This window comes from Truncatella angustata, assembly GCF_020726525.1.
Source record: "Truncatella angustata strain MPI-SDFR-AT-0073 chromosome Unknown BKA67scaffold_1, whole genome shotgun sequence".
Classification (NCBI taxonomy): Eukaryota; Fungi; Ascomycota; class Sordariomycetes; order Amphisphaeriales; family Sporocadaceae; genus Truncatella; species Truncatella angustata.
Window position 1 is genome coordinate 3,364,532 of NW_025763381.1, and position 13,603 is coordinate 3,378,134.

At 50.8% G+C, this 13,603-nt stretch overlaps 6 protein-coding genes across 6 annotated transcripts; 1 reads left to right on the plus strand and 5 right to left on the minus strand.

The window, feature by feature from the left end:
• Positions 1–5: 5 nt before the first annotated feature.
• On the plus strand, positions 6–1,271 carry BKA67DRAFT_509108 (uncharacterized protein; the record flags this gene model as incomplete). The annotated part of the gene is made up of 1 exon (XM_046097212.1): positions 6–1,271. The coding sequence occupies one exon, from the start codon at positions 6–8 to the stop codon at positions 1,269–1,271; it is 1,266 nt and encodes a 421-aa protein (XP_045964041.1).
• Positions 1,272–1,614: 343 nt separating this feature from the next.
• BKA67DRAFT_653118 (uncharacterized protein) lies at positions 1,615–2,508 on the minus strand (the record flags this gene model as incomplete). The annotated part of the gene is made up of 1 exon (XM_046106300.1): positions 1,615–2,508. One exon carries the CDS (start codon positions 2,506–2,508, stop codon positions 1,615–1,617), a length of 894 nt encoding a protein of 297 aa, XP_045964042.1.
• Positions 2,509–2,715: 207 nt separating this feature from the next.
• BKA67DRAFT_641087 (uncharacterized protein) lies at positions 2,716–3,618 on the minus strand (the record flags this gene model as incomplete). Its single annotated transcript, XM_046105766.1, has 2 exons — positions 2,716–3,532; positions 3,601–3,618. 2 exons carry the CDS (start codon positions 3,616–3,618, stop codon positions 2,996–2,998), a joined length of 555 nt encoding a protein of 184 aa, XP_045964043.1. The 3' UTR covers positions 2,716–2,995.
• Positions 3,619–6,052: 2,434 nt separating this feature from the next.
• BKA67DRAFT_641088 (uncharacterized protein) lies at positions 6,053–7,718 on the minus strand (the record flags this gene model as incomplete). The annotated part of the gene is made up of 5 exons (XM_046105767.1): positions 7,306–7,718; positions 7,144–7,239; positions 7,064–7,084; positions 6,576–7,021; positions 6,053–6,515 (listed from the first exon to the last, which is right to left on the minus strand). Exons 1-5 carry the CDS (start codon positions 7,402–7,404, stop codon positions 6,053–6,055), a joined length of 1,125 nt encoding a protein of 374 aa, XP_045964044.1. The 5' UTR covers positions 7,405–7,718.
• Positions 7,719–9,861: 2,143 nt separating this feature from the next.
• On the minus strand, positions 9,862–11,217 carry BKA67DRAFT_653120 (uncharacterized protein; the record flags this gene model as incomplete). The annotated part of the gene is made up of 1 exon (XM_046106301.1): positions 9,862–11,217. One exon carries the CDS (start codon positions 11,215–11,217, stop codon positions 9,862–9,864), a length of 1,356 nt encoding a protein of 451 aa, XP_045964045.1.
• Positions 11,218–12,238: 1,021 nt separating this feature from the next.
• BKA67DRAFT_546204 (uncharacterized protein) lies at positions 12,239–13,474 on the minus strand. The gene is made up of 3 exons (XM_046101375.1): positions 13,173–13,474; positions 12,986–13,091; positions 12,239–12,755 (listed from the first exon to the last, which is right to left on the minus strand). Exons 1-3 carry the CDS (start codon positions 13,328–13,330, stop codon positions 12,669–12,671), a joined length of 351 nt encoding a protein of 116 aa, XP_045964046.1. The 5' UTR covers positions 13,331–13,474; the 3' UTR covers positions 12,239–12,668.
• Positions 13,475–13,603: the final 129 nt, after the last annotated feature.

The window sequence follows — 13,603 nt, forward strand, 5'->3', positions numbered from 1 at the left end:
ACGTCATGACGACCGAACTCAAGAAGGTCCCCATCCCTCGCCGCGGCGTCGACTACAGGGGCAAGATCGTGCTTGCGCCCATGGTCCGCTCTGGTGAGTTGCCATCGCGACTTTTGGCACTTCACTACGGCGCAGATCTGGTATGGGGACCAGAAACCATCGACAAGGCCATGATCGGCACCACACGAAAAGTACACGACGACACGAAAACCATCATATGGACCCGGAAGCAATCGCAGGGCATGAAACAGCCTGCGGCCGAGGTTAAAGAGAATATCCTATTTCAAATACACCCAGAGAAGGAAGGACGGAAGCTGGTCTTCCAAATGGGCACCGCCGACCCCGGCCTAGCCGTAGAGGCCGCAAAGACGGTGGCCGCAGATGTGGCCGGCATTGATGTCAATGCAGGATGCCCAAAGCCCTTCAGCGTGCACTGCGGAATGGGCGCTGCCTTGCTGAAGACCCCGGATCTACTTGTTTCCATTCTCGAAGCTCTGGTCAAGAACATCGCATCCGAATACGAGATCGGAATCAGCGTCAAGATCAGAATACTCGAAACTCCGGCAGAGACGGAAGCGCTTGTGCGGAGACTGGTCGCAACAGGTATCACAGGCTTGACGGTACACTGCCGGACGACTCCTATGCGCCCGCGGGAGGCTGCCCTTCGAGGACAACTGCGCATGGTAGCTGACATATGCCATGAAGCCGGCGTCGCTTGCGTGGTGAATGGGGATGTGGAAACTCGAGATCACGGCCTGCAGCTCATGGAGGAGTTTGGTACTGATGGCGCAATGATCGCGACTGCCGCCGAAAAGAATTCAAGTTGCTTCAGGAGTGCGGCCGATGGAGGCATGGCATCGTGGAAAGAGGTCGTTGAGCACTATGTTCGATACTCCATCGAGGTCGAGAACAAGTTTGGCAACACCAAGTATCTGCTTTGTCATATCATTCCTGGGAAGCAACCAGAATACAAGCTGATCAGTGCGTGCAAGAGTTACACCAAGGTTTGCCAGATGCTGGGCTTCGAAAGCCTTCTAGACCAGGCGCGAGACTGCGACGAAAAGTTAAGAATTGATCCCGAAGTTGGTTCTAAGAGGAATCAGCAGCAAGCCCAGAAGAAATCCAATAAGAGCGCTCTCGCAGCAGGCGGTCAAAAGGCAGATTACAGACTGCAAACGAAGAAGCCCCTTTCAGAGCGCGGCGTCACAGCGCAATCCGAGGCTCAGGCAGAACAACCCCAACTCTCGGAGGGCATGGCAATTCCGGCGTAAGGGAACAAAGGCATTTTGCATGGACGGCGATTATGTTGATATGCATTTTTCAAGGCGTTGGCACATAGGCATACCCATCAGGCAGGAGACAGCATGCAAAAGACACTGCATTTAGGCCCATTTGGGGCATTTCTATGAAATACCCCGAGCCGTCCCATGGCGAGGTTGTGACTTGAGGGAAACGCCAAACAGCTGCTAATCAAAACAACACCAAGGTATCTTCATATCATTATTTAAGGGTATCATCTCGATGTTATCCATGCCATTTCCGTGCGCCAAAATCGCAACGTCGCTCTGAATGCCTGCACTCCGCAACTCCGACCGATCCGCGGATGAACCTGTTTTATAGTCCGTATCTTGTTACACATTCCTCACGGTGTGTCTCCAGACACTCTAGTGCGCATACCCGCACGCCGCACTTCATGCATCTTACCCTCCCCCAATACCCACAGACCTCACAGAACATTCGGGTGGGGTACCTCTTGTCCTCGTCATTCCAGCCCGCCTTCGCTTCGAGATACGTCAGGGGCGGTGCTGACATGAGTGCTTTCAACTCTTCATCCGAAGGCAGGGGCGGTACTCTTGATACGAGCAGCGGATCGTCGTCTGACGGGTTGGGCGGCGGCAACGACCCAGTATAAGACTGCAGATATGCGCTCCTGGACCCTGGTGCATCCGTCATCTCGACATCCTCTGGATTGCCCACCGCCTGTTTCCCGGCCGGCTTCGTAGCTGGCGCGTCGGGTCTCCTCTGCGACTGCTGTGGAGCACCGGCCGTCCTCGCCCGGCTCATGGCCGCACTCGCTGCCGCAGCCGCGGACCTTCCGCTTGCCGCCGCGCCACTCGGTGTGCCGGCGCTCGTGTCTATGCCTGCGCCCGCCGCGATGAAGTCGTCCAGGTAGTTAGCAAACGTCTTCTGGCTCTGCAATATCCTGCGAACGTTGGGCGTGCTCTTGCCCCCCGTTCTGCTGCTCGCCCCGCCCGGCCGCGACGGTATTGGGATGACGACATCGCGGGAGTTGTCGCGGTCGAGGACTTCCAGCTCCTTGCGGATCTTGGTCTCCTGCCGGGCGGTCAGGTCGGCATAGCTGAGGTTGGCGCCGCCGGTGTTGCGAGCTCGCTTGCGGGATTGCGTGCCGGTCGCGCTCGGCACGGGACCCGTGTCGGGGACGTAGGCCCAGCCTGGCGCATTGGTGGTCCTTGTGCTCGCTACTTCTATCACCCCAAAGTTGTTCATTGTGCGAAGGAGTTGACGAAGCCTGCAAGATGGAATGGGTTGTTGAATCATTTGGGGCATGGTTTACGAAAGTTTTGGGCTGACTGCGGAAGTGTTCCGCGCCAGCTAAGTTTTTAGCGTGCATCTATGGTGCGCCCCAATGGCCACTCCGCTAAATCAATTTGGCAAGGAAACCACCACCAATTGCAGCTTCACGAATTGCCAATTGCATAACAGTGATTATAGACAGCAGTACAGAGATAAGAGACTAGATTGAATTGCATTACATTAAATCAAACTGTCTATATTTCCGGATCTTGGCTTCACCATAGTACGATGGCTACTAACCTAAGACGCCACGAGAAGGTGCCCGGCAATTGTCTTGGGCCAGCCAGAGTGACGCCGAACTACTGACCAACGCCTCCACAGAAAGCCACTTGGTTTCTTGCTTCGCAGGCCTATATAATTATCTATTGGATAACGGATAAGGAAGGATTCGTGCGTACCATTATAAGCCGTTCGGATCGTCTTGTGACCCGCTATGGGCTGGCAAGGCGCGCTGACGCGGAGGAGGAGTGTCGTTGTCGTTGTCGTTGTCGTTGTCGTCTGAGGGAAATGGGGTCCCAACACCGTCTCGTACGGAGCACCGACTGGCCTGATCCTTCCATTTGCAATTACTACAACAGCCACCGAAGTGACCTGGTAGACGAACGCAAACGGGGGATGGCCTAGCCCATCCGAACGGACTCAATGCCGCCGCCAAACGGCAGCTAACGCAAGGAGTCGCGCTCACCCTTCCTCGGCTCGTAATAAGCAGGAAGTTGATATAGCTAGGCCTATGCGAAACCACTTGTGCGGGCGTAATAGAGCGGTTTACGACGAGGATATCGCGGCCCGGCAGAGCCAGCACAGCACGCTGCAGTTCGTTATGGGAGAAGCTCGCCAACTCTTGTCCGCCAAGAGGCAAGATCAACAGCAACGACCCCTGCCAGCCGGCGATAGTTGCCCTATCCGCCCACTCTCCAGCCGGTGGTCGCGGTACGTGCTATTCAAAGATTAACTATCGTGTAAAGCTTAGACAGGAATGAAGATAATATGAAAAATGGTTCTTACGACGAGCTGTACATCCATATTGGCCAGAGCCACAGCGTCGTTCTTGTCGTTATCAACTCTAGTCTTTCAGTCTTTGTTCCAAGGTCCGTTTTCTAATTTCGACGCCTCGTACGATAAGGACATTCAGAATATTTTTCATTAGTGTTTCGAACTCTTATAAATCAATCATAATATCTTGATTAGCCTTTGGATCAATCTTGAGACGTGGTATGGCTATTAAAATCCTGGTTTTGGTGGTGGTTGTTTTGAGCCTTGCGCGATTTTTCTTTTTGGATTTTCATTTTCTTTCAAAAAATCGATTTTGCGGAGTGGCCATTAACTTATGGAGCACCTTATGCATCCAACCACTAAATGAAAGCTCAAAGCTCCTGTAAAGTATATTATTGCAGCGCTGAAGGGCGTCACTAAGAGTCTCGATTTCCGGTTTACATATCCAAAAGCATTGATCATACTGGGGAGGACTGACAGGAATACGTAGAAGCATGTGGCTAACATCCATCCTTTTATCATCGGCCGCACTCGTAACATATCTTTGAAAACGAGACCTACCAATTGAGGTAATTTTTTAATCCTCTAGTGCAACCCTTCGAACCCCGTATAGTGCAAGTCAGACGCTATACCGACAGTACCGGACGATACTCCTCGTGCCTTGTCCAAAAGAGTACACGTCCGTATGCGCATTGGTAATATCATGTCTCGAGCCCATGAAGCTCGGCAATATCGTTTGGACCGACCCCTGGTCGAGTATGAGATGGTGTTGGAGACCTGAGTGGTAACCAAAAAAGCCACGATGTTCACGCGGACCGGTAACTTGGCCGTCCTGAAAGATCCCGTACTACACTCTTCATGGCGCTTGAAAGCGAGTCAGTGCAAATGTCGACAGCATTTTCCGACAGCCTGGGCCACATCCACTGCCTGCACTCTACGGACTCGCCTCTACAAGTTCTAGAGAGGTTAGGGTGGAGTTGGTTGGATGGTATAGACATGGAATTTGTCGTCGAGACAGTACAAATCAACTTGTCGTCGATGATCGTACTCCCATGGGTGACCCTTTCCATACTTGCCGTATATCCGCTTCCTCTCGCCGCTCAGTCATATTCAGGAACCATTATTTGCATCCATCACCAGGCTTTCGCATGTCAGCGAGGTGCCCTCGGAGTTCGCTAAGACCTGCGAATCTTAGAGCTACATAGAAAGCATGAGCATTTTTGTCCAGATATCCCCGTACGAAGTCAGTGTCAGTCATGCGAATACGTCTAAGAAGAGTTTCCACAATTTATCTAGGTAAGGTAAGGTCGATATACTCGTTTCACATTTGGTGTCCTCGTTGGTTTGGTGTGGATACTGACCAGCGTTGAGGGTGCTTGAGATGCCGCAACAGCAATTCCTGATCATAGGCCTCAGATGTCGGAGATGAACCTTGGGCGTCAAAGTAAAGCTACAGCTGCCCGAGGCCTTCGCGGCAGGTAGTATTCTGTCGAGGATCCCGAAACCAGAAGAGCACGTCAACAATGTCATCTACGAACTGTTGGAGTTGGGTGGACAAAAGCAGAAGAACAAATTGATGGACCTCGATCGTTGCCGTACTTACGTTTTTAATGACATAGTAGGCGAGGTAACATTCTTGAAACCCTGTGGCTTTACCACCAAAGGGGTGCCACTGACAAGATCCTCGTGAATGCTAGACTGGCTGACATGATGCCTCATCCCGTAGGCCATTTTGGTTGGCTTACCCGCACTCACAAAATTAGTTGATGCTGCGTTGGGAGTTCTGCCATTTGGACCCAGGTTCAATACAGCTATGGGCTGCTGTGGCTAAGCGTAGACACGATGCTGATACTCGTCTTCGAAAATACAACCCACGGGACCAAAAGCCCGGAAGAGCATCCTGACTGCACGACACTGAGAAACATCTAGCGTCAAGTTGGCGCCAGTACCGCAATGAATAAATACAATATGTCGGGCAAGCCCAATGTAGCTCTCTTGTAAAAAACAATCATTGACCTGGGTGAATACAGACACGTGCTTGACACATCATCCGCCATAATTTAATATGGAAACGTGTAAAAGGCGACGTCACTGCTGCGCAATCTGAAGAACAATGTCAAGACTAAATCATGTCTTATCTTCGTAGCCAGACTCCCGTTGCAAGGGGCCATGCTGATGGTTTGTGGCGGAGGGTGCCATTTCGGAAATAGGAAGGGGTAGGATATTAGCAGAGGGCATCAGAAACCAATATACAACTGAAACATAGCATGATGTACAAAGGGCAGCAGGAACGTCGCTAATTATAGGGCGTCATCACCGGCAAGATACCCACTTATACGCCATGGCCGATATCACGGAATCAACAACGGGGCATGTGGCAGTCCTGTCCGCGGTTCGTTTCAAATGTGGCAAGCTGGTTTCTCAAAGTCGACGAATGTATTAAAGAAGCAACCAATATTTCAGATTAGAGGGCCCATTTCGATCCTCCTCCTTTTTTCCCGTTGCCGCTCTCGATCACAGCTGCAGCCCTCGACTCTCCCAACTTGGGGCTCCTCAGCGGATCGACAGAGCTCATGACGAACATGTCGTTATAGTGCGCGTCGGCGCCCTGGGAGTGCCCGCTCTCCGTCCGCTTCAGCTCAATCTGGCTGCCAGGGCGGCCCGAGCGCGTGGAGAACCGGTCGTCGACATCCGTGTACCGGTCCTCGCGGGTGATCTTGATCTCCTGGGTGATGAAGATGCTGCCCCACCTCTCCTCGAGCACCGGCCAGAAGATCGGGGTGCTGGCGCAGATGGCCGCGAAGTCGACCTCGAGGACCGCGAGGATGATGCTGATGGGCCCGTACCACGTTGGGTCGTGCGTGGGCCACGTGGCGGCCTGGTGGTCGATGATCGTCGCGAGGCGCCAGATGGCGAGCATGATGACTCTGGCATATAATTGTCAGCATGTTTTGCCATAACTATATGTAGCATGTGCTTATACTTACAGTGATCCCATAATCAAAAGACCCAAAACCCGCATTCTCTGTTTCAGGTTGGTCCCTTCTTTCCAAAGTAGCGGCAATGGGATGATGAGGACGATAAAGTCCAGAATCATGTTGATGGCAGTATGGCTCTCATAAGTGCCAACGAATTGGGACGGAATGGACGATCCATATCCGTAGCATTTAGCATCGGCGGGTGCCTCCCAGAAACTCCTGACGGGGAAACATGGGACCCAAGCGATGAAAGAGTAAGCGAGGCCCCAAACAGCTGTGAAGATGGCGGTGCCCAGTGTGAAGCGCCAGATAACGCTGCTGCGCGGAAAGACTCGTAGATACTGAAGTAATAAAGCCCCCTTGATGAATGTAGTCGCCGTGCAATAAGATGCGTTGCACAAGTAGAACATTTTCAGATAGATGTGCATCTGGTCCGCCGAGAGTAAGAGGTAGTGCTGGCCGAGCCCATAGCGATCTGCTGCTAGAATTACACATACACTCCCTAGAGTAGTGAACAACTATGTCTGGTCATTAGCACATCCGCTTATCCACATATTTGAGGGCCATCGGAACCTACTGCGTAGAGGAGAACACACAGGTCATCCCAACCTGGTTCTCGAATGATTTTAATCCGAACATAGAGTCTGCCACAGACGCAGAGCCACGAAGATACCTTAGGCAAATGTTAACCAACGGATGATCTGACGACGATATTGATGCATCCCACCTAAGTGCTTACCAGGAAAGTAATAATCAGGCCCAAGATTACCGGTTTTTTATTGGACCAAGGTTCCGGCTCGTCAAAGTTACTTGTCGAAAATGTGCTGTCTAAGCCCATGATGACGGTGTGTTTTTATCGAATGGTACCAAGATCCCGCTCGGTTGAAGAAGGAAAGCAAGTCCGTGTAAGGCCTAATAGTTTTTTGAGATGCCAAAAGCCATTCATGCTTGGGTCACCGAATGACTGGACACCTCCCCCACAACATTTATGGATCTTATGGTGGCATTATGAGATTCACTACAGTCTTGGATACAAGATCATTACTAGGTACTCACAGACTTAAATCGCATCTTTCGAGATGAAATGAAACGAAAGCCTGCTGCGGCATATCGCTTTTTCGACGTTTGTGGCAGGCAAAGTGCAAATCACCCACGGCACCGATACGACTCTGGGAGCAAGGGTTTATAGACGGCTCAGGGGCTAACACATGTTTGGGCCTATATAACGCCCCACAACCCGGGGCCCGCTAACTGACGATAGTTTGTGGTCCGAGAAATGGTTGGCTGAAGGAGCAAAGCCGTTGTAGTCTGACCGTGCTACTTATCTTGAATGGTGTTCTATTCTACTGTGACAGGTGCCATCCAACATCATCTCTCGAATACCACCCTCTGCACGCATCTTTGGGAAATTATTGAATAGAACAGAAACTATGCATGAATGCGCAATAGGGCACCACGTTAAAGTGGAGGCATATTATGCACGTCTTCCCCATCAGAATTGATTTTTAGGCCCGGCTGGACCACATACATAAGTAGTAACAGCTCTGCTTCTGGAGCCTGGAGTCTTGTCTCTGTGCATTCAGGATAGGTTGAAAAATGATCATTTAAGAAAAAGATTGAAGACACAGTTGGTCTAATTCACATTGTGTAAATATAAAGTGCCGGAAGTGAATACCCACTCAGCGTAGCACTGGACGGGAAACACCGTACATACACTACATAAGCGCCAGTTTCCCTGGATGAAAGTTCTGACGCGATGGATACCTGACTAATTGAGTTCATCTCAACACTCCAAACGTGTGATCGACTGGCCTTTCTCTGAGGGTGGGATGTTTGGCTTTCAAGGCTAGCAAAACTCTTGGTCGACAACAAGTCGCGAGCTTGCAGATAGACGACGTGGGATGGCACAAGCAACCCTAATAACAACCCCTGCAAAGGCTTTGGAGAACTTGTTCTCATCATTAGTAGGCTAGATTGCTGTCGGATCACCCTGTGGAGCGAAACCTGGATGAATGCTGGGATCCCAGACGTGTATCCCCTCATCGCGTGAATAGGCGGAACCTGCCATCCGATTGCACAGTCAGCAGGGCGAACTTGGTCCATCACTGCAGGCGAGCTCTTCGTAGTTTGCGTCTCTACGGAGTAGTGGTTGGGCAATTGGATGGTGACTTGGATTGGTGCTCAACCTCCGAACTTCAAGGCCTTGATGCCATTGCACGTTGACAACAAATGTGATTCAATCTTTCGCAGGAATGCCAAAGTTAGGGAACGGGATTGGACGAAGTTATCTTGCAGTCACGGTGCCCCGGCACGCCCATCCGTCAAATCGTCCATCACGTCTCTGGCATATCCATACTAGTGTCTACAGCACATCAAGAATTCATCAACTCTTTTTTCTGGAACGAGAACTCGGCGTCAGTTTAAACAACTCTTGAATGAACTAGGAGCAATATATTGCTAGTTCTTTGCAAAAGCACCATTGGCATCGCGGGAATTGCTTTCGTATTTGGCGTTGCATTCGGCCGGGATACGCTGCACCCCATACATTTGCCGCAGCCAGTAAACACTTGTTCTGGGCATGAACTTAAGAGTAGCGCGCCGGTAAAGTCTGGGCTGTGCCAGGGCAGCGAAGCGATGGATCAGAGCCACTATAAACCCATGCCAGGTTGGGCCAGGATCAGCAACAGACGCACGCATGGGTTCGCAGCTGGGACGATTCACCTATCAAGTCTTCATGAGCATTCATCGGACGGTAAAGTGATTGGACATGGGCCATTATTCTGCTATCTCTTGTTACATCAGGATTCGAGAAGCCATGCCACATCTACAGATAACTTCAAGCGTACATACTCTGTATTAAAGCGATATGTAACTACCAGACAGACAACTGTTCACTACAGCCATTTTCAATTGTCCATATTCGTGGATTAGTCAACATGGTTGGGTTAAAAACCGAAAGGTGTTTTATTTTATCTTTGGGGGGTGTTGCTGCCTATATACCAGACCAAACCAATCCTGGAACTCAATCCTAAAACAACATCCAATTCATTTCCCATATCTGTGCCAATGTGCAAAGTGTGTCCTGCAAAAAGTCCTATGCCGTGTTTTCATGTCGTCATGTCGTCATGTCGGAGTGTGTTGTTTTGTCTCTTGGAAGAGCATGCCAGTTGCTTCTGTAATGTCGAGGATTGCGGTATGGGCAGGGACGACAGTGAGTTGGTCTTTGTAGAAGCTCCAAGACAATTCAAGAGCCATTACAAATTGTGCTTGGCATGAACCCTTTTATTACAGCAGCTTAATAGCCGTAGTTGCCGTTGGTGTAGGTGGGACGGTAGTAAACGACAGGAGAAGTCTTGTAGACATCAGCGGGAGCCGATCGGTAGCCCGAGTCCATTGAGCCACGAGGAGCGTAACCTTCACCATAGCGCCCGCCGCCGTAACTGCCAGAATCGTAGTGGTAGCCGTTGCCATGGCCATAGCCATAATCTTGATCCTCATTAAAGTCCTGGGATCGACCACCTCGGAACGTCTTCTGACGACGTCGCTTACCGCCGTTGTAGAAGCCGGATTCACTGCTGACGTCAGCCTGGCGAAACGCGACGCCTTTGGGCAAGCCAGGACGACAGACAAGGCGGCGACCGAGATGTATGACACCGGATAGGCGCTGGATGGCTTCCTCGGCTTCAAGCACGTTGGAGTAGGTGACGAAGACAAAGCCCTTGTTGGGAAGGTCACCAGGACTTTCTCTGCGTTGGGATTCACCGGGACGGTCCAGGGGAATGGTGCTGGGATAGGCAGCACGGGCAGGGCTATCGGCTAACGAACCGCCGCGGCCGTCCTTGACGGAGCAGGAAGACTCGAGAGGCGTATCGCTGTACGGCATGTAGATCTTCTCGACGCTCTCGTTGACGCCGTGAGCGCGAAGAAGTCGCTTAACTCCATGGCGGTTGACGCTGTACTTCAGATTGCCAATATAGATGCGACGACCCTCAGAAATGGGGTCTGGCCCAGCTGACATGATGGTCTGGCCCTGCGGATTGACAAGGTTGGTTGCCATGCCAGTATTGGCGAAAGGGACATGGTAGTAAGGCTGGGCCTGGTACGAGTACGGGCTGACACTCGGGCCGTACGGGTAGGAAAAGCCATAAACTGGTGAGAACTGTGTTGCAGCAGAGGCGCTGGGAACATAGAACTGCTGAGCCTGGGGAGGGCGTCTGCGGACATGAGCCGAAGCAGGAGCACTGTCGATGCGGGTGTTCTCCATGTGAGGAGCGCTGACCGTAATCTGGCTAGGCTCGTCATCATGGATGAGGCGGCGAACATTCTTAGCCTTGGCTGGTGAAGACGAGGCAGAACTGTCCGTCGCAGTCAAAATGGCCTTGGGAGAACAGGCTTCCTCTGAGATGGGATTGTTGTAAGTAGCAGCAGTTGTCGACTCGGAAAGAGTCGAGAATGAGCCACGGTGGTCTGCAGCAACCTTGTCTGCAATTTGTTGAGCTGCATCTGAGGCAACTTTGGTGGTAGGCTGAGGAGTGCGAGTTGGAGTAGGAACAGCTGTGTTTGAGCCGGAGGGAATGCCGCCAATAGACTGCTTGTTCCTTTGGGGCTGGAACTCGGGTGCCTGAGGGCGAAGATTGGTGGTTATAACCATTGTAGCGGTGCTTGTGATAAGATGATACCTTTTCGACGAGCAGGATGATGAGTAATGAATAACGAAATGAAGCTTGAACAAAGTGACAAGCTTCACAGGATGATAGGTGATGAAGTATCAGTACAGTGATGTTTTGGATGTTGAAAGGATGCTGAATATATCTCAAGCTCAAAAGCGAGAGAGATAACGCAAGGTTGCACTGCCAGTGCCGTGAGAAGAAGAAAAGAATTGAGAATCAAGCTGGCAGAAGTCTCAACCAAAAAGAAATCTCAAAAACAACAATCCAAATAGTGAGTCTCCTCAGGTAACAATGACAACTGGGTAGGGTTTGGTACCCAGACACGGAGCTTGAAATACCTTGCAGGTCAGTATCGACGATCATACAGATAGGTGGGAGCAGTCAAACTCTAGTTGTCGAGACTGTTGGACCGTTGTAGGAATGATGCGTGATGTGAATGTTCGAAGTTTTATCTGTGACGAAAGTGTTCGGAGGTGATGCTGATAGGAAGTATAGCTACTCGAAAGACCACCAAAGATTCACTTGTCATTACCAGGCAAACGAAGAGCTTTAGACAACAGCGAGACCATACACCTGTCAATCTCAGATCTAGCTGCGGTGAATAGTCCAGGCACGCTGTATTTATGCTCAGGTTGATGACTGTGTTCAAATACTTAATGGTCAGATCTGACTCTTTGTTGGGGGTGGTGGAAAAGTGCAGTAACATATGAACATGACTTGGAATATCGTGAGCCTGGGCTGTGAAATCATGCCTCTAGATGGAATAATCGGCTTGCCAGGCATTCCATTTCATTGATGTATGTCTGGTACTTGGGTGCTTCACAGGTGTAAAAAATGAGAAGCCATGCTCTGCTTCACAACCTTTAGTTGAGTGGGTCAAATACGAACATACAGCAGCATCCTCTGACAACGGTTTTACGGCTTCTGGTGCTTTTGTTGGGTCTAGTCTTAAGGCATTCTTGTTGAATAGCTGCCATTGAACAGGAGGAATGGTAGAAGCACGCGCCTTGATCGATGTCCTTGTCAAAGCAGTACTTGGCTTGCCCACCAATCTCTGATGACTGGGTATATGTACTTCGTCCCAAACCTTGTTAGAGTCTGCTTCGACGTGAAAAGATACAAGCATTGTTCGGCATGAATATATTGCACGATGCCCTCTTCTTCTACTGAGAGCAAGTAGCATTCACGACACGAGCTGCCAACGACAGGTGTCAGATGCAGCAATTACGTTGCATTTTGAAAGAAGGAGCAAACTTTTTGTGTGGTCGCGGAAATATGCCATTGTACAGACTCGTGAATATTGTTGTACAGTCTCTTGCTTAGCCACGCTCGCCCTTGTTGAACCAGTTTAAGAAAGGCATGCTCTCGTCACGTTCCGTTGCAAGTCCCATATTCCTCCCTGGCGTTCCAAACAGCACGCAAGACTCCTCGCTCATTTCCTTCTTCGTTCAGAAGCATCCATCTTTTCCTCCAACGCCTGGACGTACTTGCTCAATCGTTGGCAGCTGGCCTGAAGCGCCTATATTGGAGAACACAGGAGTCAGCAGATTGACAGCAGGATAGTCACGTGTATACCTTTGCAAGAAAGAGAACTGCGCGAATATTGTGGTAGGTAAAATGACGTCTCTCGGGCAAGGAAGAAGCCCAGAAATCATGACAGACAAGGGCCACATATGCAAGAAAGTGCATAGCTCCAGGCCATGCCATGGACACAGAGGCAGGTTGGTCGTTTTAGAAGCAGAAGCGTACATATATATCCTCGGTCAGGAGCTCGTTCGATGCCTTGTACTCTTGTAGAACATAACCGTAGACACCGGCGCCGGCAAGTGTGCTGCCGAGCAGGAAGCCGAAGAGACTGCAAATTCAGGTCAATTAGTCCTGGCTATCCTAATCCGATCGCAGCGAAGGGGGATGGGTTGAGTCGGGGCAGTCATACCCTCCTCGGAAGGCACCGACAGGCTTGCGAGCCGGCAAAGCAACGGTAGTATCGGCAAGCTTGGAAGTCGAGCTGAAGGTTCGGGTTACGGTCGATCGCATGGGTTGAGAAGCTGCGAAGAGGCTTCGAGCGCCTGCGGAGGCAAGGCGTGCAGACATATTGGGTGGTGAAAATGGGAAAGGTCGATGTTTGTTATGTGACGTGAACGGTGTCGCAGTCGGGCGTGTTCGAAATGGATTGGATTGGGTTGGTCTGGTGTTGAGGTTCAATTGGAGACGAGACGCTGCAGGGGTCAAGCTTCGGTAACGGCTCTAAGCCTTAGGTACACTTTATCATTTTAGTGGCGCGGAGAGGCTTCGAATCAAATCAACCCCCAAACTCCTCGTGTTACACAAGCTGCTTTCCAATCAGACTTCAGATGGGAGACGGGG

Bases quoted from the DNA above. Each gene is read 5' to 3' on its own strand.
- BKA67DRAFT_546204 (XM_046101375.1), bottom strand. From the start codon at position 13,330: ATGTCTGCACGCCTTGCCTCCGCAGGCGCTCGAAGCCTCTTCGCAGCT. The intron at 13,092-13,172 runs GTATGACTGCCC...CTGAATTTGCAG, and splicing joins GTCGGTGCCTTCCGAGGAGG to TCTCTTCGGCTTCCTGCTCG. The intron at 12,756-12,985 runs GTACGCTTCTGC...TCTCCAATATAG, and splicing joins TCCTGACCGAGGATATATAT to GCGCTTCAGGCCAGCTGCCA.